Genomic DNA, 18,222 nt, shown 5'->3' on the forward strand with positions numbered 1-18,222 from the left:
CGTCCAATTGCCATTATATCCCACTTATCTAAAATCCTTGAAATATGTATATGTTCCCAAATAATGCACTCCCTCCTCACTAATAAACTGCTAACCAACACCCAAGCACAAATTCTGCCCCAATCACAGTACTACCACAGCCCTTATGAGCTTTACCAACACAGTAAAATAACATTGAAACAATAACCTAGAATCCACTGTATTCCTAGATCTCTCCAAGGCCTTCAATACTGCCTCCCATCCCAAACTCATTTCTGCTCTCTGATCTTAATCTCCGCCACTCCACACTAGCGTGGTTTCAAGACTATCTAACCAACCAACAAGCAGCAAAATGGCAAATCTCCTCATCTCCTCTCTTACCCATCACCCTAGGAGTCCCCCAAGGATCCAAAATATTCTCAGCCAATAACACATGTCCAACACACCAAACTTCTAGGGGTTATCATAGATCACAACAAGAAATCAGATATGCACATTGCACATACAATAAAGAAAGTCTACAAAAACCTTGGAACCCTATATAGATGCAAAATGCACCTCACCAATGACAGTAAAGCCACCATCGCAAGAAGCCACCTACTATCCACACTCCTCTATGCCTCTCCCATACTCATCAAACTAAACAAAGCAGACTTTAACAAATAAACAAACACCTGCTACAATAAAATATCTAGGTTTGCTACTGACTCACCCTTCAGGACACATCACCACATAGCAATCAAGCAACTATCCTGGCTAGAATTACCCAACCTGCTCACATATAACCAGCTTACAACAGCCCACCAAATTCTATATTATCCCAATAGAGTTCCTTCAAGGTCTACTTAATATCTACTCTAACAAATGCCTATTGAGATCTACCAATAAAGTACTGGCTGACACAAGCAAAAGCAAAAATAGCTCTGAGGCCTCTGTTTTCCATTTTTGTTGCAAAAGCATGAAATACCATCCCTAAAGTATTAGGACCACTGAAAACAAAAATAATTTCAAAAAACTCCTCCGGTCCCATTTGCATAGTTCTTGGTTATGTAATTGTTCTGACCCTGGGTAGCTTCATTTAATTAGATCATATCATACCTTAACCTTCTATGAAAGCTTGCAACAACTCCTTTGTATACTCACTGTGTGCTTACTGTACTAGCCACTGATGAATGTAACCAAATGACTGAACAAAATGTCCTTTCAACTGTATTGTTTATCGTAACACACTGAGCTCCTTATAGTATATTTACTTTTTGCTCCTTTCTGGACCTTGAAGCTGTACTTTATTAACTTTGACTCTGTACTGTACTTTACTAACATGTGTATTGTATTTACTGTATTTGCTGTACTAATCTTTGTGGAGCTTTTCTCCCCGGGCCTCTGCTGAAAACTGGATGCATGTCCAGTCGAACTTCCCCGGTAAACAAATGTAAAACAAAATAAATAAACCAAGGTACTAGGAGCAAATAATTTGGGAAGAAAATGTACTAGAGAAAGATGATGCAAAGCAGAAGTGTGGACTGCTGGTTAGAAACTGCCTTTCCTATAGGCAAAGAGAGAAGGACGGTAGAGTGTTAAGTGAAAGACCTGCTCTGGTAGAGATTTTAAATCGGTCTAGAACAGAAGCTGATGTTGACATAAGGCATTAAAATACGGCATGATAACTATAAAAATCAATCAGATGACGCTAGAAAATACTAGGGAGTGAGCATGGAAAGGCGATATACAAAGGAACAGTGGGAGAACATTTGCAAATCTCCTAAGTGTAAAACAAAGTCTAGATTTTTCCGTGGGTATCTGTATACCCCAAACAGACTTCTGAGATATTTCCCCTTAGGAAGGCAGCAAAGAATGGGTTAACTGTAAACTTTTTTTGGACTGTAATGAGTTGGCATATTTTAAAAATTCCCTCCCTACAGAATACTTTGTCAGAAATTTTAGGTGAGCAAATTATGGCAACTAAGAAACTGGTTCTTTGAGCTGGGATATAGAAACTGAATTGCCTTGATACAGTAAGGTCTAAGTTTAATGTTACTGGCTGCCAAAAAAGCAATTACTAGACAACGGAAATCAAAGTCTAAACCAACTGTAACAGAAATACTGAATGTTGTAAAGAAGATAAAAATAGAGGTCAGATCTTTAGAGAAAGGGAGGAGAAAACTACATAGAAATAAAATGAATTTGTGAGAACACCACATGCAGCGTAATGTTCAGGTGGAGTAAAGTTTCAGGAAAGGCAGGACATGAGCAACTTATGTAATGCTGGCATAAATGATAACTCTTAAAGAAAACCTATGGATAATGTTGGAGAATGAAAAATGTCTACAATGGTTTTTATTCCTCTCTACTGATGTATACGTATTTATGTCACGACTCAATATACATACATTTTTTAAAGTGCTAAAAAATCCTAAACAAGGATCATAAAGAATGGATTATATGGAAGTGATGTCATAATGCCTGTGTCTGTCTCAAATCAGGAACCTATCACCAATGAATCTCCCATCAAAAACATATTCATAAGGGAAGGAAAATTCACAGTTCAAGTAGATCTATGTAAAGTGCAGAACAGCGGGGATCAGGAAATTGACCCTACTCCCCACTGTAGTGCCATCTTGGAGTTGGTATATATAATTTTCAGGGGGTGGGGGGATAGAGGGGTATTTGCAGAGGGTCGGGGTAGAGGGGTTATTACTCCCCTTGCAAAAACGTAGATTTTTTTTTTTTAAACATCTGAGTTTTCAGAAACTCAAAATATGTTTATTAACCATATGGCATGGTGCTTAAGGTGTTTGCCTCATATGCCTAAGCTGCAAGGTCTGATTCTTACCTCTCCTAAAAACTCACAGATTAAAGAATTGATTGATATGAATTGTGAGTTATTAAAACTCTAATATGATATAAATCTACACATACGCTATAAATAAACATGATAGTTTTCTTCTCAGTCAGTTTAGAACAAAATCCTACACAATTCTGTTTGCTGCATCAAGCATTTCAAAATGGAATATTTGTAAAATCTGTTGGCACATCAAGACAGCCAAATGGGTAAAAATGACTGGAATAAACGTGTACTTTGATAGGCACACAATGTTTCATGCAAGCCAACTAAACTCAAACAAACCTTTTCAAGGAGAACTTTCAAGTCCCTCACAGAAATGATTAACTGATCATAACTACAATGATACAGTTATACCCCTGTATAATATGAATGTACTACTATCACAGCAACACTGAATTGCAGATTGGTAGCTTAATGAAATAAAGTCGAATAAGGAAGTGTTCCAGATTTCCTGTCAGCATTTCTCACATGTTGTTTTTATTATAGGAACCAGACTTGCTTTTGTAACACTAGTGATCAACACTCAATTGTGCATTCACTAGTGTGCGGGTGATTGTTTTTTTTTCCAGAAGGATGAATTGCTGGTCTAAAAAGGATTTCCCCTTTCTGCATGATGGTATGATCTTGAACTTATTTGTATAAACAGTGAGGTGTCAGGGGTGTAGCTTCCAATATTGGGAGTGCAGAGGGCTTATCCTCCTGCAAAAATGCTTTTTTGGTGACTATTTTGTTCCCAAATGGTGTTTTCATTTGGTTACTTTTGCTCATTGGTAATCCTAATTGCATGAAGCACTCACAAACAAGTCAAATGCTTATCAGGAAGCCATTATTTTTACTTTAAGTGTGTATGTATTTGCACTGCAAGAAAGATTCTACAGTGCAAAACAAAGCAGGACAATCTCTGATCCAGCATGGGTTAAAACTTTCCTCAAATAAAACACAACTAAGACAAGCATTATGCAGCATTACAAAACATGCAATACTTCTTTTCAAATAAACATATCTAGCATCTCTTAACAGAATCTTGTGTTTTCCCATTCAAATTCATCACATCAGTACTGACTGTATCATGTAGGAGAAGAACTGGGAAAAACAACCTCCTTGGATAAAATACCAAACTAGTACAATGGTTGATATAGACAGCACTAGTTTCACAAAAATCAAAATCATCTACTGAGAAGAAAAAATGACCTAAAAACACAGGGAAAATGCACATCATTACACAGTGGGTACACTTACCAGCATGTACTTCACTAACTCCACCTTGCGGGAAAAAGTGAAGGAACATTTGTCTTTGTTTGAATCAATGGCCTGTGCGATTAACGAGATCCCCTTAATCATGCTGAGCTTCAGTGTCATGTCCTGCACATGAAAAAGTAAACAAAACAAGCATAATCCTATAAAAAACATAGCCAAAGCGACACCAGAGAAAGGACATGAGCGAGCATCCAACACAGAACAGGTGTCAGAAGCTGCTCGTCTGTCTGGGATGAGTCAACTGGCATATCTGAATGGGTTTTCTACTGAAAGCTATAAAAAAAGGTCACTCACAGTAAATGAACTACAGGGAATTAAACCGTTTACAAAACCATGAGGAATGTGGTAAGATTCTAAAAAATAAATTAATTAAGCTACTACAAAATGTCAGCGTCTTTCAAACTGCCAAGTATTACAAAAAAAAATAACAGCCATCCTAAATAAGGTTAAACCACAAATGTGCTTTAAACACAAAATTTTGGGAGCAAAAGTGTTGGAAAGAAAAGGAAAACAAAGGAACTGTCCCCGCTGTAAATGTATTATTCCACATCAACACTGCAGCCCACTGCATGGCATCTGATTGGGGGGGGGGGGGGTGCCAGCATATCAATTTTTTATGCTAAGAACATCTAAAATTTCCAGCTAGTATAAAAGAAGTCTCATATGAACATGCTTTTAACCTTTTTAGGGAAAAAGTAGTACAAAACCGATGAGAATGTATAATCATGAAAGAAGCCTAGAGACAGGTTTAAGTCATTGTTTTGAGTTTAGGTGGATAAATGAGGAAAGTTTACAGGTTATTACATTTTCAAGGTAGGTGTTTAATCAGGACACTTGGAAAATAATACAACGAGTCAGAGTTTTGAGATGCATTCAAACCCTCAAAGTGGGATGTTACAATAAAAATGAGACTGCAAATGTACATGTAACTGAAGTTAAAAACAAAACAAGAGTTAAAAAAATGAATAAAATATGTAATTTTTATTGATTTTATGCTTTGTTTACTGGGTTGATCCCTCTAAGACAGTGACCTCATTTTAGGGAGTCCTATGGTAGTATTCACACTGGCTATGGGAAATTTGTCCAGGATACCACAGAAATTCCCCATCGCATTTAAAATAAGTGCCTTAGCATATTTTACATCCATGTGAGCTACCACCAGTTCCTGTAGATGGGGGTCTCAGTTTAACATCTCATCTAAAGTACGCAGCTTTCTTGCTAGCAAAGTATTACCAAATGGGATACAGTGTAGCATGACCTCAATGAGAAGACTTAACATTTAAAAATGTTACCACTAACTTCCCGATAAAATACTTTATAGTTACAATGGGGAATGGAAATTAATGATCCACCATGGGTGAACTTTATACAGACCTAACCTGATGCTACCCATCAGCTTTGGAATGATCCCTGCCATATTTATTATGCCAATCTTAACTGTACAATCAGCTGATCAAATTCTAAAAGTGAGAAGTGGCAACTTTAGTGAAACGGGTTCAGAAATAGACACGGTCAGGGTTATGCATTGTATTGCTAAGACTTAAGGTTTTATCAGTATGGCATTGTGGGGCAACTTCCTGTAATAAATATCTTTTATAATGTACTACTTGATGTATATGCCAGTGACTGCATCCCAGATGTCTTCTTTGTTAAAAGAACAGAGAACAGTCCCACACTTAATAAAAATATCATCCGCCAAGTACATGATTGCAGATGTTAGTAAAAGAAAGAATGAAAGGAAACAATGAAACAAACAGCAACAGCCACACAGTAAGACACAGTAACTCAGAGCTTTAAGGGCTACATTGTAATATGAGTTTTCCATGTGCCTTCTGAAACTACTCAAAGTTTGCTAGTAACTAGGTGGGCCTTCCCACAGATGGAAACAGTAAGTAGGTAATTGTTGCACAATCCTCCCATCCTAGCCTGTGGATAAACTATGTCTCCTTGTTAAAAAATATCCTTCTTGCAACTTTGCACTGTAAATGTATTATCTACCTCATTTGATTTTAAATTACGGCAATGTATCTGATTCCACAATCTGATTAAGAAGGGTGTTTCATGCATTACCACTCTATCTAGTGTAAAAATGCTTAACGTACCTCTGAGTAAATACACTATCCCCTTACCCTCTTCAATATGTCCCTAACACAACATCTCTCGCCTGACAGGTGTTAACCTCTAACAGGTAGTCTGTTCTCTTCAGGCACCTAGATGTGCCTCTGACAACTGCATATTAATTATTTTAACGTGCTTACAGTAAGTTCTTTAGTTTAGCTTTTTAGACCATGCAATATTTTGCTGCCCACCTCCGATTAACCAGTATCAAGAACATCCTGAATACATTTTTATTAAACTTAAAGGCTAATGCATATCTCACCCTTTTTCTTATTAAAAAAGCAAGCTGTAAGAGAAGTATGACAGATGAAAGTCAGAGGCAATCAGGAGCTAAGCCATTTTTTTTATTCTGCTTAATGAGGTACCATACCTTGGTCTCTACCTTTATGCCCAGAACCTAAACAAAAGCACAAAAAGACATGTATGGGTTCAACTTTCCACACAAGAAACAAACAGCCATTTGATAAATACATCCATCAACCCCCAACAAAATAAATTACTTTGCTTATTAATGAAAAAAGTGCCTCTGAAATGGCCACTAAATCTTACTATAAAAGCTGTTAAAAAATAAATAAATAAATAAACAGAAATTCACTTTATTTGCAAAACAAGAAGGCAAGTAAGGTGAAGTCGGTTAATTTACTGCCAACATGACCATCAATTCACTGAAGCAAAAGTACCTCCTTAACTTGTACTGTAAATTTACAGTAGTGTGAGCATACTTACCATAGGCATACATGCTAAACTAAATCATTACTGTAGTACCATTTATACTGAGTGCATAGATGTCACTATGTACCACTATGGTTAGACACTGTGGAGTATAGTATGATGTTTTGTAGAATAGCTTAGACATCAATTCCTTAAATGTATTTTATTTATTTATTTTTTGTTTGTTTTGTTTTCTAGGATAAAACACTGATCTCCATGGACCTTTTTTGGGCTCAGCACGGGATTAATGTCTAGTTAAATGACTTGCAGAATCACACAGTTAGGCAGTGGAGGCTGAGGGAATCAAACCTTGCATCACCGGATCACAGGAAATAGCTCATTAAAGGCATCTTAATCTGCTAAGGCAACTGCTAGCCAGATATAAAATGGCTCTAACAACTGCACTTACACTGCTAGTAAGCTTTGCTTTCAGAAACTTTTGCTATCTTGTTGCACTGTGTCTGATAAGGCCAATCAGTCCTGCAGGGACAATTCCGCAGAAGATTCTTTCAGCTGTTGTCATGGTATTGGGGGGGGGGGGGTCTTTGCAGTTGCAGGGCATCAACTTCTTAGGTTGTACTGACAGCTTCTGACCAGTACAGCATTCTTTAAAGGTGGGCAGCAGCTTTCACTTAATGTCAGTTTATAGTAATTTGGAAAAATAATATGTTCTAGTTTCAACTGGTAACCATTTGGTTTTCTGTATGGTATCACAGCAATGCTTCTCCATATATGATGAATGATGGATTTTCTTCTCTGCTATTTGATGGGTAGCAATATACTCAAGATGTGTAATTTTTGGCTACTGATGTTTGAGTTTCAGTAGTATGCATTTAATAAAAGACCTAACAACAAAAAGTATATAATCTGAGCACTTTTCTACAGCATAAAAAGCTTCTAGCAGGAGGCTAAGGGGTGGATACACCTGTTTCTGAGGGAAAGTAAATTTCAGGAAATGTGGGCAGAGTATATAACAATCTAAACAAAATGGACAAGATAGCAGCCAAAGCCTTTGCAGGCATAGGATGTGAGGCCTTTGCAAGTCCAGGCAGTCCTGTGAGGACCTGGTTTTATCAGTCCCAAAGAACAACAGGTTCGCCAGCAACTAGCTCCAACTGTGGCATCCCCTCAGCAGCCTTTTGGAAGCCAAAAGAGAGATACAGATGCCACAATATTTCCAGACTTCTATGGAATTAATAGGTGCCTCACTGATGGATGACAGTTACTAGGCATCCACAATGGCAACCTGTACATCACATTTTCAGAACCAACCCCCGACCCTAGGTGTTTAACAATTTTTTGTTCAACAGGCTACAAGACATGAAAATTATTTTTTTACTTGTTTGTTAACAGGGTCAGCCTACTGGAGACGCAAGTGCTTCTTCTTAAGGGTAACTAGGCAGCACTGTCATGTTAACTGATTTGCTCAAAACCATGGCATAAAAATGAGGCTCAAGGAATCAAACTAGGATTAACGGATTAAACTTTGAAACTTGTTAGGAGTTTTCTCCTACATGTGTATTAATCTTCTGAGCTAAACTGACTAGAGTTTTGACTGACTGTTTCCACTCTGAAAAGAAAACCCAATACAACAGGACCATCTGCAATACAGCTCCCTTATGTTACAAATAATACCGCTCTAGTGATAACAATGACTGCCAAAAGTTACGAGACTACTCATCATAATGGTGGCTCTTGCAAACTACGGCCCAGCTGCAGGCACCTGAACAACTAACATGAAGCACTACTGCTCCTCAGCATGTTGAAAGTTCCAGATACTAAACTTTGACCGTACACCATTTTCTGATCCCTTATGTAGAAGGATAGTACTACTTCAACTAGATCTTTCATGCCTAAACCCTGAAGGCTTGAGTGAAACAGCACCTCTAAATAAAAAACAAAAACTGAAGATGAAGACATCAAAAAACAGAAGGACAGGCAGAAGAAATCTGACTTGTATCTAGAAAATTGCCTTAAAACTCGACAGTAGTGGTGTACACTCTCAGGAAGTACAGCTGTGTTAGGAACGTACTGTAATTGTACATCTGAGTGTATTTTAACTGTTGTAGTCCTGCCACTTCCACTTAGGATTCCTGTCCACAGTAGCCAGATATCTAACAGACTTCCACAGCTCTTCTCTTGCCAGGCCTGGTGGCCTCCCTTGCACACAGATACCAGGACATTGGTGGAGTAAAGGGATATTGGTTTGCACAATCTTCAGATGCTTCTTGCCCTCAGCAGGTGCATGTCTGCTCCCTGAGCCACACCACTACCAACCCGCAGATGATCTAGCCTAGGCAGGAGACTCCACAAGCAAAATAACCCTAAAAATGCCTCTCCAGTCTACCACTCAACTCTGACTAGGGGAGTAACAGGTCAAATGGAAGAGAGGAAAGGTATGGTCCAGGTACCCATTCCAACTCAAAGATATCCTAGTGAAAGAAGAAAAAAGGGGAAGTGGTTCAGGTAAACACCTTCAAGTATCTGGGAGGGGTGGTTGAGGAGAAGGGTAGTCTGAATGAAGAGGTCAAAGCTAGAATCAGAGGGGCTACAGCCAAATGGCAGAGTATCAGGTGTAGTCTATGCCAGAAGAATGCCAAAGAAGCTGAACAGCAAGGTGTACAAGACAGTGGTGTGACCAGTACTACTGTATGGTACAGAAACCTGGGCAGTAAAGGCAAAACAGTTGAAGAAGCTAGAGGTGATGGAAAGGAAGTGCCTGAGAAAGGTGGTAGGATGCACACTGTGGATGGCAGACAAAGAAACGAGGACATAAGAGCTGAAGCAAAAGTAGCTCCAACTGCAGAAAAGATCAAAGAGAACAGATTACGGTGGTTTGTTCATGTGTAGAAAAGCAGAAGACAATCTGATGAGGAAGATTTGGGACAGACATGAAGAAAGTAAGAGGAAGCGAGGACGTCCAGCAAAGAGGTGGATGGATTGTGTGAAAGAAGATCTGCGACAGTCAGGTATGAGTACTGAAGAAGGCAGGAGTGTGGCACTAAATCAAGAGAGTTGGCGACAGTTAACACGATATCCTGACCCCATGTAGAAAAATGGGGAAAAAGGGGGCTGATAAGAAAAAAGGGGGAGGGTAACGGTACTGCAACAGTGAATATCTTGAACCACCTACAATTGTGGCAAGTTCCTAACATGCTTGACCTATGCTTTTTAAAATTCACTGTAGAAGTACAGACTCTTGGGATAGCAAACCAGAGGGTGGCTGGCCTGATGGAAGAGCAGATGTCTGACAAAAAACTTGCCATGGCCTTAAAAACACTAGCCAAGTTCTAATGTTTTGTTTGTTTGACATTTGTTGGCAGGGAAGTGTCCAACTGAGCCAAAGCCCTTTTTCAATGGAGTCCTGGGGAGAGAAGCTCCACAATTATTAACGTTCAAAGATTAATGAAACAGATGTAACAAACTTGCATACATTATTGAAATGATACATAATTGAGTAAAATACAGTAATACAGGAAGCCTTTGTACACTTTGCTAAGATTACAGACAGCAGCAGTATCCGTGAGTATTTAAAGGCAAGCTATTTCTCAGGAGTAGCCTGTGGTCAGGGAATCTGAGTTTACAAGTTGCAGTATTTCAACATTAAGTCAGTAGAATGGAGTGGAAATGTTTACAAGAAATACTGTAGAGTCAGCCTGGTGGTTAGAGGTCAATTGTCAATGAAAAGCAAGCAGTTGTTTATTAGATACTTCTACAACTTCCAGGTCAAGTCAGAAAGTAGCATGTTAACTACAAGAGATTCTTTTCAAGATACATAGCATAATCAGTTTCAAACAGTTGATGGTCAGTTGACAAAAAGCAGCATCAGTTAGTGCCAGAAGGCTAGGTGTTCAGTAAAGGTATTCATTGAAGATCAAGGTAGCTGTGTCTAAGATGGTCTGAGTAGTAACCCTCTAAGGAAAGCTGTGGTAGTAACTGTGATCCTTACAGAATAAGCTCCCAACTACACCTGGAACAGGCTTACCATTATGATACGAACAAAAAAAGTAACGGAGAGCTATCCATTAGGAAATGAATAAAAAGGCAAATAAACCTCAAACTGTTTCTAGGCTCATAATGATTTGTGAGCTTCTTTCCAGCTGCCGCCATTTTATCTTTCTCCCCATTAAAGCAAGACTTAAATATCTTTAAGGATAATTTCTCAGTTACATGCAGGAATGCAGCACACTGTACCCTTTAGGCTTCTCAGCTTGGTTATTTGTACTGTAAAAATAAAACAAATTTCTGGAATCAAATCTCCCAGCTTTCTGTCAAATATCATACAGCAAGAGAATTCTATGGTACGCATTTGGAGTGCATTTCCATTGCAAAATATTCTTCTGAAAACAAACTTCACAGCAAATATGTTCATCATGTCTACAAACATACTTCCCTCAGTTCTGGCAAACATTTCTCCACATCTGATACCATGGACTATTGGAATGAAAAATAAACAGAGGGGCAACTGGGGTGTAATTTAGCCTTACTGAGTTGTGAATTCAGACTTCAAATTTTCTAGAACTGTGTACTCTATGACATGCAGATCACTACTGCTAGCTGACTAACATTAAAGCTATATTAAGTACGAAGCTAGAGGGTGGTTGATGTCAGCTCTCCCCCCACAGTAGTAGAATTAAAAAAGGCAGTTGTCTGAAAGAAAGTTAAGTTGTCAGAAAAACTGCAGAGCAGGCTACATGACAAATAAAACAAGAGAAGAAAGAAATGGCAAAAGGGGTGACAGTAAGACACCGTTCAACAGACAGAAAGCAGCAGATACTTAAGCACAGGGACCAGATTATAAACTAGGGGAAGACATGGCATAGTTATGAGAGAAACTAGTTTATGCAGAAGCGGTTAAAACAAATAGACCATTGCTACAATACATGAAAAAAATGATAAAAAAGCTATACAGGATGAAAGCTGCCCTGACACACAGTGCAGGCGATGCTGCAGCCCAGCAGAAAGACAGCAGAATGATACCTGCAGAAATGGAGGTAGTTCAAGGAGACACTACTGGAGATACAAGACAGAGAAAGGAAGGAAAATGTAAGACTAATTAACGTTCCAGAAAATGTACAAGGAGGAGACTGCAAAGTGTGTAACGAAACAACTGAGCAAGTGGACCAATGTTGTGAGACAGAGGATCCAACCAGACAAAGCCCACACAGTACCCATGCCAGAGGCTAGACTCATCTTCCAAGACCAATAAAAGGACAAGCCATCCACCTGAAGACGAAACTGTTAAGCCAACTGTGGAAGAAGGGCAGGGGACTACAGATAGAGGGAACAGGGATTTATTTGTGGAACAAGATTCTTCACTAGGAACAGCAGCAAACTGAAACAGATTTATTTAACATCAGAGAACATGTTAAAAAAAAAAAAAGACTTTAAAATTTAAAACTGCTGGGTAGGTATTTTTTCTAAACTAGTAATAAAATGTTTCTGGCTCCAGAGATGGCCATGAAAGAATCAAGATGTATGAGCAGACAACATGGAAAGGGAACAAATGGGAAGGCGAAAATGGACACAGCAAACAGAAGCAGTAGCAAGAAGGAAGTGTGTGTGTGTGTGTGTGTGTGTGTGTGTGTGTGTGTGTGTGTGTGTACGCACTCACAACAGATAGCCAGTTAACCTTTTCCCCATTTTAGTAGGAAAATGCAGGAGGGAATTTGAGGAATGGAGTAGCACACCAAAAATGTGAAGGACTCATTAAAGAGTACACAACTACACGAGGAGAATGAAGAAACACAGCAAGGACTGAGGAACATCTGGGAAAACAAGCAAAAGGCAAATCACTGGAGTGGGATGGTATGTCAGTAGAGCTCTGGAAGGAATGTAAGGCAAGTATAACAACTTGGCAGCAAATATTTAACAGAATATTGCAGCTGAAGGTTAAAGCAGAGCTATGGAAGAAGGCAGTAATATCAGCAAAATTGAAAGAAGGGAAAAAATCCAGCAAAATGGAGCTAATTTTTTCCAATTTCAGCACTCTATTATGACTATAACGTATTTGAAGCCCCACTGTCAGAGACAGTGGCAAGAATATTCATGATGACAACAGATTGGGGCCAGTGTGGTTTTATAAATGGGAGGCAAACATTTATAGTACAGTAAAGGCAAAGATGATACCTGTGCTGGTAGAACACAAGAAAAGGACCTGGTGTTCACAGACTGTTATATAGGTTCATATCAGATTAATGACTATCAGGATCTTTACAAGCCTAGCCAAGCAACCTAACCCAGTTCTGTCCCAGAGTTCCCCTGATGCTTATATGGTGGGGCATGTTAGTAAATTAGGTAGCAAAGGCTTTGTGTGGTGGGGGGGTATGTTAGAGGTTGACAGTAAGAAAATTAATCATCAGAGACAAGAGGGCCAGACTGGGGGTGTATTTGTGATTGCCTATCCATTGATTAAGGTTTCTTTTGAACAGTGTCAAGGATGAACTCTGCTTCACATAGCTGAGTAGCTTATTCCATAGCACAGGGTTTCTGTTAGATATACATTGGTCATATTCCAGTGGAATTTACTGAAATAATTAGGGAGATATACAAGGATTCAAATGCAGCATTAAAATAAATAATGGCAGAAAACACTACAATCTGTGATAGAGAGGCACAAGTCATTAATATTCTCTATCCCTATTACTTTTTGCTACATATTTGGAGCCACTGGCTTAAAAGATAGAGCAATCCAGTATTACAGGATGAAAATGGAATGGGAGAAGAAGAAACTAGAGATGTTAGCAAATAACACTTTACATATTATTAGACTTGAGGAAGATATTCAATATACGGAGGCATTATCTGGTTATAAGGTCAGTGAACATCAAACAAAGGCAATCTACATGCACTATGCCACCCACATTTGGTATGAGAACACCCACAGTTATGGGTCCGAACAAAATTGAGATACCTAGGACTGTGAATAGTTACAGACCTAAACAGTCTCCAAAGGAGTTATGGGAGGAAGTTAACAGAACAACAGGCATGTTAAAAAGATGGGAGACCTTCAAAGTGGAATTACATCACATAATTCAGGCAGTGTTCTTTGTCCCATTAATATTATACACAGCTCAGGCATTCATACACTACCCAGGTAAAAGATGTTAGGAGCACATAAGAATGCGAGTTATAAGATACATATGGGAAGATAAAGGTCTGAGGGCTGTCTGGGAGAAGATTCTTCCAATGGAAGGAGGAAGAGGAGGTCTAACAGTACCCCATTTACAGGAACATCACAAAGCAGCAGGAATGAGATTAGGACGCTACATATGAAGGGACACACATTAATCCAAATGGAAATGGATGCTGCTTAGGCGGGGGATAGTAAAACAGTGCAAAAACAAATAGTTGGTCACAATCATTACAAATGCAGAAAAACAAAGCTGTTTAGGGGTGATGTGTAATGGCATAAAAGAACGTTTAAATACAAGGCAATATCAAAAGAAAATTTGGGCTATATCCATTTTGTACAGATAAAAAAATGAAAGAAACATCCATAACTCAGTGTTGGTGGTGGGAGAAGATAGAAAGGTATACTTTGGGCACCTATGAGAAAAGCAGAAAACAGCATGAACTGTGCAGATTTTCTGAACAAATACAGACCAGATTACGAAGTATAAAGGACTGCTAGAAATGTTACTTTGACACGGAAATAAAAAATGTGGAAGTAGAACATGCCGGAGGTAGTGAAAATATTAACATAAGCAAGAATGGAGCAGATGACTAATAAAAGACTGATAGATTGTACAGAGCATTAATGAAGGTATTACAACAGTGATTAGTAAACAAATCCAGACACGGCACCGGTAACAGAGAAATCAATTACTAAGGAGGACTTGGAGGGATATTTGTAAAGCACAAACAGTAGCTACAAAATTGAGGAAATGCAGACTATATGCATGGAAGTGTCTTCCTAAATATTTTATCTGCCAAGCTGACTGAGCAAAATATTTCCAAAAGTTAGTCAAAAGTGTTGTAGGCAAGACTAGAATGATCTAGAAGACTGGAGTTATGTATTCTGGCCCTGAAATAAACTTGGCAGGACATAAGAGAGAGCTACATGATTAGGCCAAATGACAGTACATTGAAAATAACAATTGTAGGAGATAAATTTTCACTTGAACTGGATAGAGGAATTGCAGCTGGAAACATGTTAAGGTAATAACATCCAAGGAGGAGAACTAGGAAGTGGAAGGTGAGCCAGGAACAGATTACAGATAAAATAAAGATAATGCACAACACAAAAAATGGAGGGAAAGGGGGAAAGCCACAGTAGGCGGGCTGTGTAGGGCAAAATGGAAAGCATGGGAAGGAGCCAAACAACAAAGGATATGGAGGAAAGGGTGAATCTACAAGTAAGTAGCACAAAGCAGAAGAAGTAAGGGGAAAAAGAAGGTACAGCAACTGAGGTGCTGGGGGCGGGGGGGAGACTAAATGGATGGCAGGTGTATGGTAATCCTACACTAAGGCACTGTACGAGCACATCCACTCATGCATGAATCGTGCCATCCAAAATAGAACCAAGATGCTCTCCTCCAAAAAAAGGAAGCCAATCTGGTGGTCCCCTGCTATAAACAAACTATACAACAGAAGGAAGAAGCTGTTGCAGAAAAGAGGAAAATCCCAGAATGCAAAAAACTCCCTCACCAGCCTCAGTAAGAAGCTGAGATCCCTCATAAAATCCTCAAAAGCTAGTTACGAAAATAAAATTGCCAAAGATTCCAAAGACAACCACAAGGCATTCTATAGTTATGTCAAGAATCTAAATGGCAATGCTCAGATCTGCTCTGAGCTTCAACAGAATGACATTAAATATACTGATCCCAAGGATATTGCCAATATCCTGGCAGATTGATTTAGTGCCATTCACCCCCTCTCACCCCCTAAAGGGCCCATCTCAATACCAAAAGATTGCCAAATTCCGGTAATCACGGCCACACAGGTAGAAACCGCACTCTCCAAAGCTAAGAATACAGCATCCATGGGAACAGATGACATCCCAGGCTGTGTACTACATGAACTACAAAATGAACTGGCACCTTACCCAAGTGTCATGTTTAATCATAGCCTCACCTCAGGCTTCATGCCCACTGAGTGGTGTACAGCTACAGTTATCCCACTCCACAAGGGGGGATCCACCTTGGATCCTGGGAACTACCATCCCATCAGTCTGACGAGCCTGATCTGCAAGGGCATGGAACGCATTATCATGGAACTTATAAACAAAGACATTGTCAACCTTCAAATACTGGACCCCACCCAGTTTGGGTTTGTGAAGGGCCGATCTTGTATGCTGAACCTGACTGACTTCTTCGAATCAGTCTCCAGAACTGTGGACGAGGATAAGGTGGTCTCACACAGCCTATCTGGACCTCGCCAAGGCCTTCGACACCATCCCCCACTCTGGAATCACAGATAAACTTACTAAGCTGGGCATACATCCCTAAGTCACTCGATGGGTTGCCAACTGTCTTACTGACAGAACCCAGACTGTAAAAGTAGCCAACTCCAAATCCAGCTCCAGGCAAGTGACAAGTGGAGTACCGCAGGGTTCAGTCCTGGGACCACTCTTGTTTGGCATCTACTTCTCTGAAGTACAGGGCAACACTAAGGGACTCTGGCTAACAAAGTTCGCAGATGACTGCAAACTGGGAGCCATTACTGAATCCCCAAATGATGTGGATATTCTACAAAAGGGCCTTACAGAAACAGATGCTTGGTGTCAGAGCCATAGGCTCAAGCTTAATGCCAAAAAATGTATAGTTATCCCCTTTGGAAAAAAACATGTACCCATGAATTACCATATAGGTGGCAGTACACTAAACATCGAAAGTGTGATGAGAGACTTAGGAACACAGGTGGACAGTGGTCTTACTTTCGATAACCACATTGCCACAACAGTCAGGAAATCCTATGTGGCACACCTCATCACTAAGGGCTTTTCATCCAGAAAAAAGGAGGTCATTGCCCCACTGTATTCATCCCTCATTAGACCCATTATAGAGTATAATGTACCTCACAAGACATCTGCAACTGCTAGAAAGGCCACAGAAATACCTCCCTAAAAGAAACACAGGCCTAAAGCAGATGCCATATGCTGACCGTCTAAAAAACCTCCAGTTATACTCTGTGGCATATAGTCTACTCAGAGGTGATCTCTGCTTAACATACAAGGCCATGTCAAACCCTGAGCTGTTGGACATGCTCCACTTAAAGAAATCCCAATCCCTCAGAGCCACACGCTCCAAGGATCTAAACCTTGTCATCACAATGAACAAAACATGCTGGAGAGATAGGTTCCTGACCCAGAAACTCCCCATACTCTGGAATAGACTGCACATACATATCAAGCAGAGCGCCTCCTTGGCCCTCTTCAAAAGGAACTTTGATGATTGGATGGGAGATAGGAAATTCACCCTGGGGATCATGTCAGTCGCCCTGCTAGACAGGGGTCTAGAGAAGTAAATATTGTGGGAAGAAATATCCAGGGAATTGTTATGGCTAGGCTTGTATAGGCCCTAGGGCTGATAGCCTAGTACCAACCTATGAACCTAAATAAATGAGTGGACTGTAAAGTAAAAGATGTCTGTAATGATTTGTATTGCAACTCCTGGGACTGGGCTGAGCCAAGTGTGTAAATCTGTAGTCGAATTAGAAAAGTAAGTGGAGTATGATGTTATCTATAACAGAAAAAAAGAAAACAGGGCAGCGACTGGGGGAAAGAAGTGCACCATGCATGGGAACTCTACTGATGATGTTAATTGAAAGATGTGAAAAAAGGCAAAAAGCTATATATTCTACATATGACAAAAGAGAAAACCAACATCTGCCGTGAACAGAAGAGAAGGTCATAAAAAACACGGGCTCTGTTAGGTTGTTAAGAAGGACAAAAAGGTCTGGTAGCAAACAGCTGTGCAAGTCAGCATAACACTAACGTTATGCATTAGCCCTAACTGCAGGAGGGGGAGTCACCACTCAAGACTCGTAGGAATGGTATAATGTCTGTCAACATCCCAGCAAATGATGCTTTGACAGCAGCTAGGTCTCTGCTGGCACCGGAGTCAGAGAGTCCGATCCCACTGAAACAATTTGTGGTAGATGGGCATCATGTAATCCTGATATTATCTGTTTTAGTGCCAGAGAAGCTTTTTCCAGGCACACTGATATCAGAGGATTCAGTGCCTAAAAGTCTAAATCTTAAGACTTGAGGGGTGAGAACTACAGAAGTTAAATCTTAGCAGCAGATCACACAGTATGTTCTAGAGTGCCAGTAAAGCTAAAGCACATACAATATCAGTGCCTACATGCAA

At 39.7% G+C, this 18,222-nt stretch overlaps 1 protein-coding gene across 2 annotated transcripts in view; it reads right to left on the minus strand.

Moving 5' to 3' along the window:
• Window positions 1–18,222, minus strand: part of MROH1 (maestro heat like repeat family member 1) — a 2,449,684-nt gene that overhangs the window by 978,219 nt on the left and 1,453,243 nt on the right. Inside the window, exons 22-23 of one of the 2 annotated variants that reach the window (XM_044067696.1) lie at window positions 6,570–6,596; window positions 4,064–4,186 (exon numbers count right to left, since the gene is read on the minus strand). In XM_044067696.1, the coding sequence (XP_043923631.1) occupies window positions 4,064–4,186; window positions 6,570–6,596 (150 nt within the window). The remainder of the gene's footprint in view (window positions 1–4,063; window positions 4,187–6,569; window positions 6,597–18,222) is intronic. The other variant, XM_044067698.1, reaches the window with a different exon arrangement.

The sequence above is a fragment of the Protopterus annectens genome, chromosome 3.part1 (genome assembly GCF_019279795.1).
Source record: "Protopterus annectens isolate FY-2018-M chromosome 3.part1, PAN1.0, whole genome shotgun sequence".
NCBI lineage: Eukaryota > Metazoa > Chordata > Ceratodontiformes > Protopteridae > Protopterus > Protopterus annectens.